Source organism: Macaca mulatta, chromosome 15 (genome assembly GCF_049350105.2).
Source record: "Macaca mulatta isolate MMU2019108-1 chromosome 15, T2T-MMU8v2.0, whole genome shotgun sequence".
Taxonomy (NCBI): domain Eukaryota; kingdom Metazoa; phylum Chordata; class Mammalia; order Primates; family Cercopithecidae; genus Macaca; species Macaca mulatta.
In genome coordinates this window covers 52,975,518-52,993,347 of record NC_133420.1, presented here as the reverse complement: position 1 = coordinate 52,993,347, position 17,830 = coordinate 52,975,518, and the positions used below count along the sequence as shown (strand labels likewise).

The window sequence follows — 17,830 nt, the reverse complement described above, 5'->3', positions numbered from 1 at the left end:
TACTGGGCTTTATTGTGGATCCAACCAACCAGACTCTGGGAGTAGGGCCCAGGAATCTGCATTCTTAGCCTTTCTACAGTTTGAGAACCATTACTGTATCTGCTTGAATAAGTGCATAACACTCTTTCATTATATTTGGGAATAACTACTACTTTTTTTGGCTAAACATCACTAATTGTTGAAGTTATCTCTTGTATGAGAATATTTAACCTTCCATCTCACCATCTTTTTGTCTCAACATCTAGTTTGTTTGAGCCACACCTTCTTTCTATAACTAACTTTACCATTTCAATGGGATTTAACTTTTAATGGCATGCTGAGAGCATGAAGAACCTCAGCCCTCCAATAAGGTGAATGTGCAAAATTTGGAGAGTATAGGAAATAACTCACTCTAAAATTGAAACTAGGAGAGTGGAAGAAAATGGAAGTAATGACCGGGCGCGGTGGCTCACACCTGTAATCCCAGCAGTTTGGGAGGCCGAGGCGGGCGGATCACCTGAGGTCAGGAGATAGAGACCAGCCTGGCCAACATGGTGAAACCCTGTCTCTACTAAAAAATACAAAAATAAATTGGCCAGGCGTGGTGGCGAGCACCTGTAGTTCCAGCTACTTGGGAGGCTGAGGCGAAGAATTGCTTGAACCCAGGAGGTGGAGGTTGCAGTGAGCCAAGATCATGCCACTGCTCTCTAGCCTAGGTGACAGAGCAAGACTCTGTCTCAAAAAAAAAGAAAAGAAAATGGAAGTAATTAAGCATCTATGGAAATAACCCCAGAAAATAAGTCACTATAAGAGAAGATTCATAAGTGAGTTGCTACAAAAATGGTGGGGGAGTCTTCCAAAGCTTGGGCAGACCCAGATTTGCTCACTAAAAGCATCTGAGAGAGGGATCAATTTATAGCTTAACCAATGTATCATCTAATGCAATTTAACTCCAAGTTAAGATAATGGTGAATGAGAAATGCCTTGATGTTGATAAATACTGGAGAAAATGCCAAAGAAGAATTCTCACTCTGCCTCTGCTTAATGCTAGGCAGGAACAGGCTGCCATGATTCTAGAGGTCTCTTTTTTCCCTTTACTTAAAGCCTTATGCAAGACAAAATAATGGACTGGGAAAGAGTGTGTCTAGAATTCAGTAGAATCCATTACTGCTGTGTACCAATATCCAAATATTTCTGAGTTTTTATCTGGAAAGAGCACTGGAGTTGACATCATGAGACCATTATTTGAGTAGGATCTATTCTTTTTTCTACTCTTATGACCTTGACCTTGGGTCTACTCTTTTTTTTCTACTCAGGTTGGCTAGCATCTCTAAGTATGTTTCCCAGTCTATAAAATGGGATGATAATATTTGCCATAAACCATTTATAGTGTTATTGAAAAGCTGTAATAAAATGTATTTTAAACACCACAAAAAATTTAAAATGCTGCATGTGAAATTGTGAAGCATCAGAGTGGGTGGTTCTTGACAATAACTAAATTGGCTATTTCTTTTATTCTTTTAGCATGGATGTTTTTGGCAACCTCTTTCTTCACAGAGAGTCCAAATATAAACTTCATGGCAAATTATATTAAATTTACCACATATTCTATGTGAAATAAAATATGAAACACAGAAAAAGTTCTAAGACTATAGATGTTTGTTGCAGCATTATTTATATCTGAAAACAATGTAAATCTCCATAGTAAGAGAGTGGTTAAATGTATTTTAAATCTCTCATAAAATGAAATTATGTAGCTGAGTAAATATTTATGAAGCATTTATAATGATACTTCTATAAATATTAATGAAAAGCTTATAGTGATTTGTTTATATAATACTATTTCATATATGTGAAAATGCTTAGAAAAAAATACATACCATTACACTGAAATATCACTTTTTTCTTAGTGCTAAGAGTGTGTAAATTTTTTCTAAAATATGTGTACATTTATCTTAAAAATTGCCACAGATTCTAAATAGGTTAAGTTTTAGGGTGCAGCGTAGCATTTAGAAAACTTAATTATCTTTAAACCAGAATCATTTAACGTATGATTTTAAAATGTATATTATATGATAAGCATGCATGACTCTGTGTGTATATGGGAATATATGGATTGTATTTCCTCATTTGAGATGGAATGGCCTCATGCAACCATCACTTATAAATAGTAAAGAGAATTTGAAGTCTGCAAATGATGAGAAAAGAGTGGCTTTCTTCAGTAGGATATTAAATGTGATCTTTGTTCTCTCTGCTTCAGGTGCTGATAGTCTGCAGCACAGGTTTAGCTGGGATTATGCTGCTCAACTACCAGCAGGACTACACAGTATGGGTGCTGCCTCTGATCATCGTCTGCCTCTTTGCTTTCCTAGTCGCTCATTGCTTCCTGTCTATTTACGAAATGGTAGTGGATGTATTATTCTTGTGTTTTGCCATTGATACAAAATACAATGATGGGAGCCCTGGCAGAGAATTCTATATGGATAAAGTGCTGATGGTAAGTACTTCAAATGCCCTTTCCAATTTAGGGATAAAAATACCAATAAAAATATTTTGTAAAACATTATCTATGTTTAATTCACACTATATGCAACTGAGTAATTTAGAATTAACCCCGTAGCACTGACTCATGAATGAGGTTAATCTTGGGTAAGTCAGGGAGGAAGGCTTCTTGGCATGGACAAGATCATTTCAGATCACCTAGCTAGAGCTGTACTCGTTAATAGTCCTAAGTTCACCCTATTCCTGCTGCCCCTCTCTCTGTAGTTAGATAGATTTGAATTGACTTTTTAAACCAGCTTCTAGCCTTTTCCTGAAATGGGGCTCAAAGACAAAATAATCCTGTTTCCCAGGTCCTAGTGCCTACCTGTCTTTCTCTGTCCACCATTGCCCCAAACATTACTGCTGTCAACCCTGATTAAAACTCATCATCTTAAATATGGTGGGCCAAACTGAAAGCATTTTGTGATGAATATGGATAACAGACCCATGACTGATAGAGTGTATAGTTATTTATTAGTCAAGATCTGAACCTTTACACAGATATTATATGCAGATTTTTCATATTAGAACCTCAATTAAATGTCTTTAAAAATTTGAAAACCTTATTAAATGGCTTAAGTACCATTATAATCAGTGTTAACTGTTACCAAGTAAAGATGCTTTCTAAATAATAGTAGTTTGCTATTAAGCTATGAAATATTTCTATCTCAAAATGGGTAATATTGAATACTAAGCATTATACATTGAAATAACAAGTCATTTTCCAGGAGCATATTTTATCCAGTTAAATCTGAAATAAGTGTATTAATAAATAGGCTAGATTTTTTATTTTTTTTATTTTTTTTATTTTTTTGAGACAGAGTCTTGCTTTGTCAACCAGACTGGAGTATAGTGGCATGGTCTTGGCTCTGCAGCCTCTACCTCCCAGGTTCAGGCAGTTCTGCCTCAGCCTCCCAAGTAGCTGTGATTACATGCGTGTGCCACCACTCCTGGCTAATTTTTGCATTTTTAGTAGAGATAGGGTTTTACCATGTTGGCCAGGCTGGTCTTGAACTCCTGTCCTCAGGTGATCTGCCTGCCTTGGCCTTCCAAAATGCTGGGATTACAGGTGTGAGCCACCACACCCAGCCTAGATTTTTTTTTTTTTTTCAATAGCAAGAATGCCAAATGATTTAGCTGACCTATTTGGCATTGATTTTCTCTTTTTCTGACAACATCAGCTAAATTGTGGACATTTTCTTAATGTCTAAACTAATTCTAACTGGTTATTTTCTGAATGGAATTTGATCATGATTATTGCATCTCTTTTGTGATTAAAGCATTTAGAAGAGTGTTACTGTTTTTTAAGTCACTGATCAAAAGCAGAGTAAAGAATACTATTTTCCACCCTTCAGTTTTCTCTGTAGGAATGGTGAGGATATTTAATGAAGAAGTGCCCTGTAAATGTTGACAGAATGGAAATGTTCCCTTTGGGGCACATTCCCATTTCGACTACTACTAACCATAGGTTCTGGTTGATACACCCTGTCTTCCTACTTTATGAAGTAATGTCATGGTCAGATTGACACTTTTTTAAAAGATAGTTTGTTTGTGGTTTGGTTAAGAAAAAAAGCATTATGTGCTTAGCAATATCAGTGTGTTCTTTTACCTTCTGTGGTTATTTAAAAGTGGAGGCTTATGGAGTAACATGTTCTTCTTGTTTCATTTAACCTTGATATAGAAAAAAACAACAATAACAAATAAAATGATATTCTGAGTATGAGAAAATAGCCTCTTAAAAATGTTAGGTGTTTTCTCTTCCACATAGAACTAACATTATCTCTTGGAGCCTTAGTAAGATTGTCACAATGAATGGATGGAAAGATGTTTTAAATCAGCGGATTGCAGGATCCATTCCTGCAAATTTAGCAGCCCTCATGTGTGATACTAAACATTCTTTATTGCTATGTTTTTAGGCCATCCATTTACCAAGATTGAGTCAAAAATGTAAATGTTCTTTAGAATTCATCTACTAACAAATCTGAAAGGAACCAAGAATTTACGCATTGTGATCCATATTTTGCAGGAGTTTGTGGAAAACAGTAGGAAAGCAATGAAAGAAGCTGGTAAGGGAGGCGTCGCTGATGCCAGAGAGCTAAAGCCGATGGTAGGTGGAGATGAGGAGGTGGCCGCCCTCCAAGAATTTCACTTTCACTTCCTCTCTCTCTCTGTCTTCACTGACTGCACTTCTTCAGGAGAAGCTTTTGTTATCTGTATCACGCAGGACGTGCTGCTCTTTCTGTTTGTGTGCTTACCCATCACTTGGATGGCAGAATTCTTGTCACAACTGAGACCACCTTCTGTAAAAGTAAGCTGAAAGGAACAACATCCTCGTCAGTGCTCGGTGGGGGGTAGGGGATGATAGTTTTGTCCCTAAGGTAAAACTGCTATTGCTCTTTCCGTTTCAACTGTCAGTGTTTGGCTTTCATCAGACTGAACATTTTGGTGTACACTTGAACTGACGGTTTGACTTTTATCATTTTGGAAGGTGATCATAGCAATTCCTTTCAACTTGCTAAAATTCATACTCCCCCATTTTAAAATATTGTTCTGTTTACATCGCTGTCCTTTTCCCTTGGCTGACATTTTCTTCTGTTGCCTAGTTGTACTTTCTTTGTTTCTTAAGCTTTATTTTTCAGTAGCAACAAGGCTGTTTTCATCAATACCCACATTCCCACTCAGTAAGACAATCTAGTCTTCTCCCAGTTTAATTGTGAGATGGATAAATTATTTCTGGTCATTGATATTATATATATGTATATATATACAAATATATCTCTGTACTCCACTTTTATTTGAAAAAAGCAGCTTAATGAGTGTAAGAGAACCTTGAGCCGCTTTTCACATGGGTATTGTCACATATATTTCACATGGGTATAGCGTAGCAACAGATGCCTCTGTCATATGTTGGTCTAATTACTTCCTAATTTAAATGTGTATTTTTTTAATAGCATGTTTGTTTTCAAATATTATGTAATTGTCTTCATCCTTAAATAATTAATTTTAAACAATGTGCCCTCTAACTGCATATAATGTTCAAAAGTGTGAGGTAAGGACTTTCCTTTCTATCTTCCTTACACTTTAATAAATGATTTGATTTATAGCAAACTTGTCCAACCTGCTGCCTGTGGGCCGCATATGGCTTAGGAAGGCTTTCAGCACAAATTTATACACTTTATTACAACATGAGTTTTTTTGCATTTCTTTTTTTTAAGCCCATCAGCTATCCTTAATGTATTTTATATGCAGCCCAAGACAATTCTTCTTCCAGGGTGGCCTGGGGAAGCCAAAAGATTGGATACTGCTGATTTATAGGTTTTCAACTTTAAAATATATGGTATAAAATAAGTTCATTTAAGTAGACCGAGTGTGGTGGCTCATGCCTGTAATCCTAGCACTTTGGGAGGTTGAAGCAGGTGGATTGCCTGACCTCAGGAGTTTGAGACCACCCTGGGCAAAACGGTGAATCCCCGTCTCTACTAAAATACAAAAAACAAATAACAAAAAGAAATCCCATCTGTACTAAAATACAAAAAAAAAAAAAAAAAAAAATTAGCTGGGCATGGCAGTGAGTGCCTGTAATCCCAGTTACTTGGGAGGCTGAGGCAGGAGAATTGCTTGAACCTGAGAGGCGGAGGTTGCAGTGAGCCAAGATTGCACCATTGCATTCCAGCCTAGGCGACAGAGCAAGACTCCATCTTAAAAAAAAAAAAAGTGTATATATGGTATAAAATAAGCTCATTTAAGAGTAAAGGAAATAGGCTTATTTATGGGGGGAGGCAGGGAGGCTATATGTATATGCAAACTAATTGCATATTCAACCTAAGTTAAAGCCTCAATAAAATATTTAGATATAAACCCTTTTTTCTATAACCCTTTCCAGTGCCTATTTTGGTGTTACTCTTAATAGCATGAATAATTATAAAATCAAATTTAAATGTTTAGATCCCAGAGCACAGATCACTCTAGTACCCACATAGCTCTGAATTTTAAGTTTGTATCACCTAGACATGGATTGCTTGGGCAGATGGCAGCTCACCAGCAATCTTCCCAGTCAGATTCCATGCCCGCCCTCCACACCTTTCTGTATCCCTCTTACTTCACAAAGGCTGAGGAGGGCAGCAGTGGAGATTCTGCCAACCCTATGGCAACATGGAGAAAGGAGGGAGGCTTCCTTTCTTCTTCTGCTTGGTAGTCCTAATGGTTCAGCAAATCGATTCTAAGCCCAAAACTTAAAAAGATACAAGAAATCTTTAAATAAAAACCAAGCTTTCCCCCCTTTTCTGTCTCTCCAGTGATTGAAGCTTTCATTATATCATTCAGTAATAAGCGTTTAAAGAAAGGGAGAACTATTTCGAGGTTGAAGACTAGGTAATCTTGCCATGAGTTGGCACAGATTTCTATAGTATTATTTAATGAATGGTAGATGAATTGTAGTAGATCAGAATGCAAGTATACTTTCCTTACCTAAACTCCTAATTTATAGGCAATAATCCTGGGAGAACTGCCCAGGTTATGTGGCATTCTACCAGATGCCAAATATTTTAGAAGGAGTTCTTTCCTATTAGTATTTTTAGTTTTGAAATAGTGTCCCTTACTTCAAACAATGCATTAAAATCTTCATTTAATTTTTGCTTTCATTTTCTGTTGTTCAGTTCATTGCTTGCAGATTAATGGCAAAGACCCTCTTCTGCATCCCAAAATACATCTTCTATGTGCATCGTTCTGGTGCTTTGGACATTGTAGCATTGGGTCCCTAAGAATAATGTTTTCAATGGTTAAAAAGCTCCCAGAAGACAAGTGTGAAATATTTCTCACAGAGTAGTTTTATTTTCTCAGCACCTCAGTACCTTCTTTATTTCTCTTCCACAGTATGCATGGTTAGAGTTGGCCCCTACTAACACCATTCCCTTGCATGTGTTTCTAAAAATCTGTTTGAGAAATTTCTACCTTAAGTTTGGGGATTGATAGAATTTAGGATTGCTTATTTGTATTTGCTTGATATAATTTACATATTGTTGCTGTAGATGAAAGTTCTATAAAAGAGCATCATGCCTATTTTGCAGTAGCTCTAGAAACATTGCTGCTGTTTGAATTCACTATCTTCCTCCCTCCTCAATGGGATCTTTTAATTTACGCTTCATTTTTAGCCTATACAATAATGTTCAGTAAAATGAGGTTTTATATTTTCCTTTTGACAGGGGATCATTGAACTAAACATGAGAACTTCCAGTTTTGTTCTCGAACTTTTCCCTGAGAGAGGCTCACTAGTTAAGGAAACTTTAAAGATTTATGAATTTTTTTTATGATTCTTTGAAAGTGATTTTGGATAAATGTACCAAAAGTGATAAAAAGGTTTAGGAAAGAGATTTTCTGACTGACTGCTTGCTATCATATAGCAAAGAACTTAAAGAGAAAAGGGAGGAAAAATCCTAGACCCTGTAGGAACATGGGCTAGAGAAGTATGCTCTGTGTATCTCAGAGATGATCCTGGAGAAAGTGTGACTTTCAACATTCGTAAGAATTTCAGCTCCAGGAATTCAGGGGAGAAGGATTCTCAGTCCATTTTGCCATCTTGCTGTTTGTGACCATGTGTATATTTGTAACATCATTCATGATCTCCTTTTAATGGTAATTGTCTAAGATTATACTCTGTATGACTTTGTTTTCTAGGCTTCGGGAGCAAGTTCTGCTTGAACCTAGCCGACGGTTATGGAAACCCATTGACATTCCAAAACAATATATACACATAACTATGTATTTGTGTGTGTGGGTGTGTGTATATATGTATATGTATGTGTGTATATATGTATATGTATATACACACACACACATAAATCAGCCAAAATCAGAGAAAAGGAACAGGGATTTAATACCTTTTTTATGCTTATTTTTGTCAAACATGTACTCCTTTCATACGGGTGGCTTTTACAAGGCAACTTCCGTCATTTAATGTTTTCAACTGTAATTGTCTTAATGGAAGTGTTAAAATTCATATCTGATTAACATTTTTAATAACTTAGAGGAGATTTTAACTTTAGTTATTTAAAAATAGGCAAAATTATTGTACCAAATTATGTCTAAAGTTTATTCAGGGGTGATTTCCCTGATGTGTGTATAAAATCAAGATCTTATTTTACTGATGCATAAGTCCTAGTGAGTCAAGACTAGGCATATGCTTTCAGATAAATAAGGAATTACTCCAATCAGTTTTCCCCAATCAAAGAAGCCATGTCATTTTACTTTTAGAAACATACAAGTGGGCCCAATATGGGAATTTTCATAATAGTTCATACATTTGTCAGCTAACATTAAAAGGTAACCAACTCCTCAGGTATTTGTAGTTTACCCTAACGCTTCTTTAAAAGAAAGTAGGTAAAAAAAGAAAAGGGTAGATAATCTTTCGTATGCAAACTTTTTCCTTATATTTTGTCTTTCTTTCCTTTTTGACTTTAGTAGCATCCTCCACACATTTGTGTGCCTGATTTGAAAGGAAGCTGGGGCACCCAGCGAGTTTAGCCTTTAAGTTTCTGTGTATTGATTTGCAGATTAAGTAATGCTGGGAGGAATAAAGAAGGGACAGAAACATGGAACATAAAGCATTGAAAATTGCGGTGCTTGGGCTTCTGCTTCAGAGTAACGTCAGTGGCTTAGGGTTAAATGGCCATTTTATTCAAATGCTTGCTATACAATCTGAAAACACACTGGCAGGTGCTCCCCTCCTTGGCAATTCATTGAGTATCCAGAGTTCTACGATGTTTAACTGAAGAATTGGCTAATGTGTTGATCCTCCAGTGTGACTGTTCTTTTTGTTTGGGGGTAGGTCTGGGGTTTTTTGCTTTTTTATTCCTGAAGCTTACCAGATATGAATGGCTAATATTCCATTGTTCTGCTTATTGTAATGGTGAATGCTTTAAGAAAAAAAAAGTGTAATTTGCTAAGAATAATTCATGATCTGTTTATGCGATAACTCCTTTTTGTTACAATTTTTTTAAAAAAAGCTATTTTTGTTAATGTAAAGTAAATATTTCAGAGCAAATTTTTTAAACTTATTGCACTAAATACAGGCTCTGTACAAAAAACAAAAAAAGCCTCAGCATTTTATCATTCCATGGAAGGAGAATCTTTTGAAAGAAAGCATTGCCTCCTACCAGAACTAGACAGTGAATGAGACCGGTATTATGGAAATGCATACAAGTAATGTCACTAGGGCTTCATAAGCAGCTGTTTGCTAATGTGCTTCCTTTCAAAGGGTTGGACCTCTAAATTGCTGCAAAAGGTAAATGGTATTTTTTTTTAAGTATTGGCGTTCTTTACTCTAGGTAGGCTAAAATTTGCTAAATGCCTTGGTTTCTTTTCAAAGTTCATGTAATATTTCTGATTTTTCAGAATATTTGCAATAAGAGTCTGGATTTTAAAAAACACACACATACACACAATTAAGAGCTCATGTCTTAGCAAGATCTGGGAAACCAACATTGCAAGAGTAGCTATTTGGAAAGAATAATTCTCCAGAAGTTAACATCTAACATCTAGTATCACCAAACAGTATCACTGTTCTTTTTTGTTCATCTGATATGGAATAAATATAATTATGTAACTAACAATTGTCCAAATAGATGAGAGAGCAAATCATGTGAGAAAATTCAGAATACCATCTGTTTCATAGCCACACAGATTTTGGACTTTCACAAACATTGGGAACTAAATTTAGAATTGGCAAAATTCTAGAAGATGGGTATCCAAACAGAAGACATTCCAGGAGCTAGCAATTTAAAGAGGTGTCCCTCCAAAGTGACCTGATGGAAGTCCTGAACTTGGAAATTAGGTTCTACTCACTTGGACATCCCTGCATCATGGACTGTTGCTGCTCCCTGTTCCATATGCTCGCAATCTCAGCTATTTGGAAGCCACCAGGAATGCTTTCTAATTATCATTTGCAACTAGAACTGTAATCAGAAAGAAATTTTGTATTTTTGTATAACTTGATTGTGTGCCATTTTATATAACAGGTCCTGTTTTACAAATAAATTTTGTTTTACTAACATTGTGTTTAGAAATTATAATCTATGTGTAACCATGTCATTTGAGTTGCAAATTATTTGCCAGGCTGTTTTCCTTAAGTAAATTCATGTGCCATATAGAAATATGCAGATATGCATATACATTACACAGGCACACACAGAGAGATATTTAATATGTGGAATATCACTCTCTCATGAGCTTTATTCCTTGATTAATTTGATAAAGCCTCACAGAAGATTTTAAGCAATATTTAAATATGTTGAGGTTATGTTTGGATATTCCTGCTGCCTCTTTTCATTCATTTCAAGTCATTCTTCAGCTAGCTATGGGCTGCCTTATTGCTATTCGCTCACTGCTTCCATCTTCTGCCCAAGTGAGAAGAATAGATGAAGAACAGAAATTTATCTGTGAAATGTGGATACCCGAATAATTTTATAAATCATTGATTCTGTGTTGTGGTTTTTGTCTTCTTCTGTGGTGAATCTTCAAAACTGCATTCAGGACTCATATTTCTAGAGTTTTAGTTGGGGTCCTCTATTGTCAATTGTAGTAGTGACCAGAGTATCATGGTTTCTGCCATCAGATAATTAAAGCTCTGGTGGATAATTTAGACTTTCTAAGCTCCTGCCTCAAGAATAAGGTCTTCCATAATACGGAAGAGAAAAGTTATATTTCATTGTAAATCCAAGAGACCCATCTTCTATGAGAGGCTTACCGGTGCAGTAGTAATAAAACATTAGCAATTTAGCTAGAGCACTGAGATTGTATAATCCTTGCGTGGATGAGCAGAGCTCAAAGCCAGTTGTTCCCTTAAACCATTTAATGCAATGGCTAATGTTTAGGATTAAAGTTTTTATTTTATCCTATAAGATAATTAAGTCCTAAGTCACTACAACTTAAGTAGCTTAAGTGTATGTTGGTCCCCAAACTTTTTCCATAATGGTTAAGGAGGAGGCACTTACTGAGTTTATTTTAAAGTTATGCTAGAAATGTTCTTCTTTTGTAGAGATGCTCTCTCTCTCTCTCTCTCTTTTTTTTCCCCCACGAAGGGCATTAAGCTGCTGATGGTAAGTGATTTCCAATACCACTGATCTTGGTATCTGCCAAGGGCTTCCTTGCCTTCCCTGGGCAGTTTTAGGATTTCACCCCCGTAGGGGGTATGAGGCACTGACCCCTTTATTCTGGACCCAAACTGCTTTAGAGCAGAGTTAATACCTCTCCCTCACTCTTCAGAACAGCTACAGGAACTGCAGGCACCACATATGTGTGAGGCCACATCACTGCCCCTGAGGCTTCAACCATTTCCACCATGCACTATCACTGGCTACTAACAGCCATTTCAAGAGATCTTGTAGCCTGCAAGCTAGAATTCTGGGATCAGTTCCAAAACCAGAACTGCCAGTAATGTTGACTTGAATATTTTATTTGATTTTTGGTCAGTAACCTTTTCATTTAAACTGGACTTTCCAATAGCCTTAACATGGCCTCTGAGAAGTTTCCTCCAGAAAGGTCTTTAAGCTTTCGCTTTTCAATAAGTAAATTCTTTACTGCTTTTCTACTGCTACTTAAAAACAACAACAACAACAAAACTCTCAGAGTCTGGAGGCTTATCAGTGTACCTGCCACAGTTAATTTCTGTATTCTTTTCATACATTCCATCTGACAAATAAGAGTGCACTATCATGGCTTGCCTAGAGTTGTTAAGAAGTGGTCTGTGAATACATATCGAAAAAATATGGGTTCATAAGTAAAAGCATAACGCAGAGATTTGTGTATTCTGTATTCACAGCATAGGCTGCCTTTTGCTTTAAATGCATATTCATGTATCTTTGTGTACTAAGAATGTGTGTTAGCCTTTTTGAAAAGTAGGCACTGTTCATACACAGTAGCTTCTTGGAATTAACTCACCTTTGTTAACTTAGTGGCACATAGTCCAAATTTTAAAAAAGCAAGACCCTCGAGTATGCCAAAAGAAAATCTAAAGCTAGCAAACTTAAAAAACAAAACAAAAATTACACATGTTGTGTACACTTATGAATTTAGAATACCACATTTCCCATTCAGATTTCATACATTTGAGCCAAATTCTTATACTCCACGTTTTAATTTTAAGAGGGTAATTTTAATCCAAGATTTAAATCTTTGAAAAATCTTTCTTATAGAAAACTTCAATGCAGTTTTTAAAGTTACTGATTTCTGTGGAAAACCTTTCTTTTCTATAGAAATACTATAGTGCCCTTTCTTCCTCCCCGTCTTGATTTTGTATGTGTAAAGACAAATGATGATTCAGTTTCTCAATATTGCATGAACAATTGCCACTTTTGTAAATTATATGGACAGAATGTGTTCTAAGGAAATTCATTAGTCAATTTGTGGAAAATATGTGAAATTGTTAGAGACCTATTAGGCTATTCAGTTTTGATGCTCAGTTTTACAACTTAAATGATTTTCTCCAGGACACGGAGCTCAGAATAATAAAGCTTTTATTGATGGTCTAGTGAAGATCTAGTTGAACATGGAAACATTGTAATTTACAGATGTCTCAGAAATGTTTCACTTTTATTTGCTAAGACCTGAATTTAATATTTGATATTCAAAAACAAGTTATTTTGAAGGGGCAGTGGGTCTCTTTGAGCTTAAGAAAGTTATGGACTATCTCTCAAATGCACATCGCATGTCTGTGAACACTCAAAATGCTCATAGAATCTCAGGGCCCTCAGACTGCCAGCTGCCACCCCTCCACCCCCTCAGAGTCTTAATGAACCCAAGTCAAAAGCCTGCTCTAAAGTTGTTCTGATAATGTGTTTTGAAATGAGGAAGTGATTAGGCCTCCACTAGAGATACTTTTGAGATGATACTTACCACCTTCTGACCTGGAATCATTTTTATAACTTAAAGACTTTATGTAATTTAGTAGCAGGTTAGGGAATAGAAACCACACTAATCTGAAGGAATAACAAGATGATCAACACTGAATCTTCATAACAGTAAGATTTTCTTTCTTTGGAGGTGTGAGGGGGGGGGTGTGTGTGTGTGTGTGTCCTTGGGGGTTATTTGGGGCAAGGTAGCAGATTATTTGCAATGAGCCAAAAAAAAAAAAAAAATCCAAGAAGAAATAAATAGGGAATCTTTGTAACTAATCCATCTACCAAAACACTTGATTCTTTTTATTGTAACTCAGCTATGGCGTTATGTGGCTTAGTGTTATCAGTATACTACTGTCTTAAAATATATTTGTCAACATGTCCAGGAACAGTTGAAGATGATGATAAATTAGCAAACTCACGTGTAGACCATAGTTGGCAAAAAATAAATTTGGTAGAAAGTTGGAGGAGCAGATGCTAAAGGTAGAAATGCAAAAGGTGTTTTTTCTCCCTGCATAAATCAGTGAGGTGTTTTCTGTTTTAGTGTTTTCCAGTCACCCACTAGAGCAGCTTCGGACTGCTCTGCCAATAGAACTCCGCCCCCAGTCCCTTCCCTACTCCATCTTCTTTAGGAATATGTGAATTTCTTCACATCTGCACCTAGTACTATTAGGTAAGGGTGCTGCATCTACATGGAAGGCTCCCTGGGCCCTTGAAAAAGCAGGCAGACACTCATCAAGGGGTTTGAAGTTCTTGTGAAATTTGATCCCAGTGGCTCATGATTTATAGTCAGACATCAAACCGTTGCCTACCTTTTCAGGCTGAAGAAAGTGGAAATGTTATAACTGACTGGTGAAGAAAGGAGAAAAGTCAGCTCCCTACTCCGCCCCACACTCCTATAAAAGTTTGGGGGTTTTTTGTTTGTTTTTGCTTTTTCTTGAGACCGAGTCTCGCTCTATCGCCAGGCTAGAGTGCACTGGCGTGATCTTGGCTCATTGCAATGTCCACCTCCCAGGTTCAAGCGATTCTCCTGCATCAACCTCCTGAGTAGCTGGGACCACAGGCATGTGCCACCACGCCCAGCTAATTATAGTATTTTTAGTAGAGACGGGGTTTCACCATGTTGGCCAGGCTGATCTCAAACTCCTGACCTCCGGTGATCCACCCGCCTCAGCCTCCCGAAGTGCTGGGCTTACAGGCGTGAGCCACCGTGCCCGGCCTAGAAGAGCTTTAATGAATCTTCCACAGTAGTAAATGAAGAGACCACTGGTGGAAATTCCCATATTGGATAGAAAAGGGCCTAAGTCCAGTGTAAGTATCTAAATTTGATACGTCTTTTTGTCACAGAAGTGTAGGACTTAAAGGGAATATTCTGACCTTCGTGTATGAATCTGATCCACCCATCCTGTCAGCTAGGATTATAATTTGAGCTGTTTCGGGAGCATGTGTTAAATCATATGAGTAAAAAAAAAAGTGGGCATTGAAAAAAAGACTTGGGAATAATTGGGCAGATAGAATGGGTTCCATGGATCATCCTAGTTGCCACTAGAAAATGTGAGCTCCTTCATTTACCATGTTGATAATCAGGTCGTGACTTTTTTTTGTTTTTTGTTTTTTCCGTAAATTGTATTAGATACCACACAGGAATGTGACAATAATAGGATAGCTTTGGGGGCTGGTGATTTGAAACAGGGACTATTAAGTCGATTTTCCCCATTCTCTAGGTTCCAGTAGTCTGTGCTCAGAACTTGGTTTTTGGCCCCTATTGTTTTTGCCTATTTTGATTTTCTGAAATGATCACATGGGGACAGTTAACTTTTCTTCTGCTGTGTTGCCTTAATGCTAGTAGATTGTGTTGTGTTGTTGGAGTTTTCTGATTTCTTCCCTATATGAGGGTACTAAGAGCTCCATAATGAAAAGAAGTTTTTATACTTTCTCAAAATATTCTGGACCACTGAATGCACTTCTAATAGATCTTGCACCTAAAGAAGTTAGTTCAGTGGTTGTTAACTGATTTGATTACAGGAGGGAAAAAAAACCTTATAACTAACAAAAAGGCGGGGAGAAAAGTGTGAAGGGCATCAAGCAAAATGACAGGGGCTTCAAAAAACAACCAAAGACAAAACCCTATCTTCTGAAGACCAAAGGTCCAACTTTACTTACTGGCTGGCACAGCCTTTCTGAACTCCTCGAGTTTAGAATGGAGCTCCTAGAATAATAAGGCAGCCAAATTTAAAGATCAGTCAATACAGTAGGGACCTGTTATTGATCTCTTAGGCACTGAGTCTTCACATCCAGTGTCAAGCCCAGCCCAGCATATGGGGTGATATGAGCAGAAAACACACATCAGTGTGTTTTGATTTCTTATGGCTGTGTAATGTGGCATAAGAAGTATATTGTGGTGCCACATATTTCTCAATCTGATGCCTTTTTGTCTTTTTTTTTTTTTTTTTTTTGCCATTTGCATTCTATTTCGTAGTGCCAGAATGAATTTTCGTATCTTGTCTTGTCTTTGTCCATTATAAACTGGAGGATCACAGTTAAGCCTTTCATAGTTTGGGATCATTTACCTTACCATTATTTTGGATTTTTTTCTTGTTACAGTGTCACTACACTGTATTCATGTGGGGGAACAAACATGTAGGTGCTTGAACATGCCCCACAGACACAGTTGTAGCCCCAGTATTTGTGACTGTCGTTATTGACACAGTGCAGACTTTACAGATGGAGCATTATGCTCTCAGAGGACTTTAAAAATATGTATATTAAGCAATTGACTTTCTGGAGTTGGAGTTATCAAATCTTGCTGGGAAATTAACTTCCAAGAGCTCTGAATTGGATGGAATTCCATCTGGCTTCAGAGAACAATGAGCCTATATGAAATGGAGCTTTGAAATGTTTTTCTTGTGCAGAAATATAAACTAGAAAGAAAAGTGCTGATCTAATGCTAAGTTTTCTCTGTGTACTGACTCAGTTGCCAGAATTATAATGAAAACTGTATTTTAGTCTAACAAATGTATAGAATTTTTTATGTAATAAATAAAATTTTATAGGAAAGAATGTTATTGTCTACTGTGTTGTAACACTTCCCCATGCCCAGCGTGGTGACTGATAAAATCATGGGCAACATCTTCATTTCAAATTAGGTCAGTATGCCGCAAGGGTGCCCCAGAATTTCCCATCTATTCCTTTCTGTCTCTCACAGCATGTGCTGGGGGCTTCGGAATAACAAATATAAATGTACTAAAACCAATTTCTGAAGTACAAAGTTCATCCACTTCCCGGCCAGGCTTCATAGCTGGAGTCTGAGTTGCCATGTGAATGCTAAGATTGCAACTGAACTCAATCATCAGGCAGAGTAGAAAAGCCTCCACTGGCCTGGGCACAGTGGCTCATGCCTGTCATCCCAGCACTTTGGGAGGCCGAGGCGGGTGGATCACGAGATCAGGAGATGGAGACCATCCTGGCTAACACAGTGAAACCCCGTCTCTACTAAGAAAATACCAAAAAATTAGCCGGGCGAGGTGGCGGCGCCTGTAGTCCCAGCTACTCGGGAGGCTGAGGCAGGAGAATGGCCTGAACCCAGAAGGCGGAGCTTGCAGTGAGCCAAGATCGCCTCACTGCACTCCAGCCTGGGCGACAGAGCGAGACTCACTCTCAAAAAAAGAAAAGAAAAAAAAAAAAGAAGAAGAAAAGCCTCCACTGGACAGCGTCCATCGTGGAAAGCATTCACTGTGCCTGGTACAGTGGTCTGCACGTGAATTGAAGCCTGGATCTGTACTGAGTTTAGTGCATTTGTGAAACTGTGGTGCCATCATTTAGGCAGTAGCTGTGCCCCATTGAAAGTTTAGAAAAATCAATCTTTTTAAAAACCAATAATTTTAGGTAATATTAGGGACTAAGGAAGGGATGTTCTTAAGTGGAAGACCTTTTGCAATGCCATATACCTCTCCTAATTTGTTTTGTTATTTTGGATTTTTCGTGAGAGGCTGCACTGTAAACTGCCTTTTATTAACAAATGTGAGCTGATGATAGTCCTGGCTGTTTATATCATCCTGCCAAAAAGAGTTGTTACAGGATAATTGTGAGGAGGCTTAAACACTGGAGGGATTTGAGATTCTGAAGAATATTAACCAATCTGGACTGTTCTTTCTTTTTTTGAGTGGTTCTGATGCAGATTGACGTAATTCTGTTATACAGACTACCTAATGATTAAAGAGCCTGTGAAAAGCCTCACGTCTGAAAGGTAACCTGAAAGTCTTTTCTTTCTGTTTGGCTATGGAAAGTGTACTCTGTACTTAACCTCAAATCGAAGGAAATAAAAATCTAGAGGATTCTTTCAGGAGGCACAAAACTTATGCACCCTATCTTACTATGTAAGTAGTGATTAAAATTTTAGCTGCTTTAAATAGCTGTACAGC

The 17,830-nt window shown here is 37.3% G+C and overlaps 1 protein-coding gene across 13 annotated transcripts in view; it reads left to right on the top strand.

Moving 5' to 3' along the window:
- Positions 1-17,830, top strand: part of SLC44A1 (solute carrier family 44 member 1) — a 197,849-nt gene that overhangs the window by 138,399 nt on the left and 41,620 nt on the right. For 5 of the 13 annotated variants that reach the window (XM_077968385.1, XM_028835011.2, XM_077968375.1 and 2 more), the window contains 2 exons: positions 2,240-2,476; positions 4,547-4,828. In XM_077968385.1, coding sequence (XP_077824511.1) covers positions 2,240-2,476; positions 4,547-4,828 — 519 coding nt within the window. Of the gene's footprint in view, positions 1-2,239; positions 2,477-4,546; positions 4,829-8,193; positions 10,566-17,830 lie in introns of those variants that run through there. The other 8 variants (XM_015117154.3, XM_077968381.1, XM_077968380.1 and 5 more) reach the window with 2 other exon arrangements.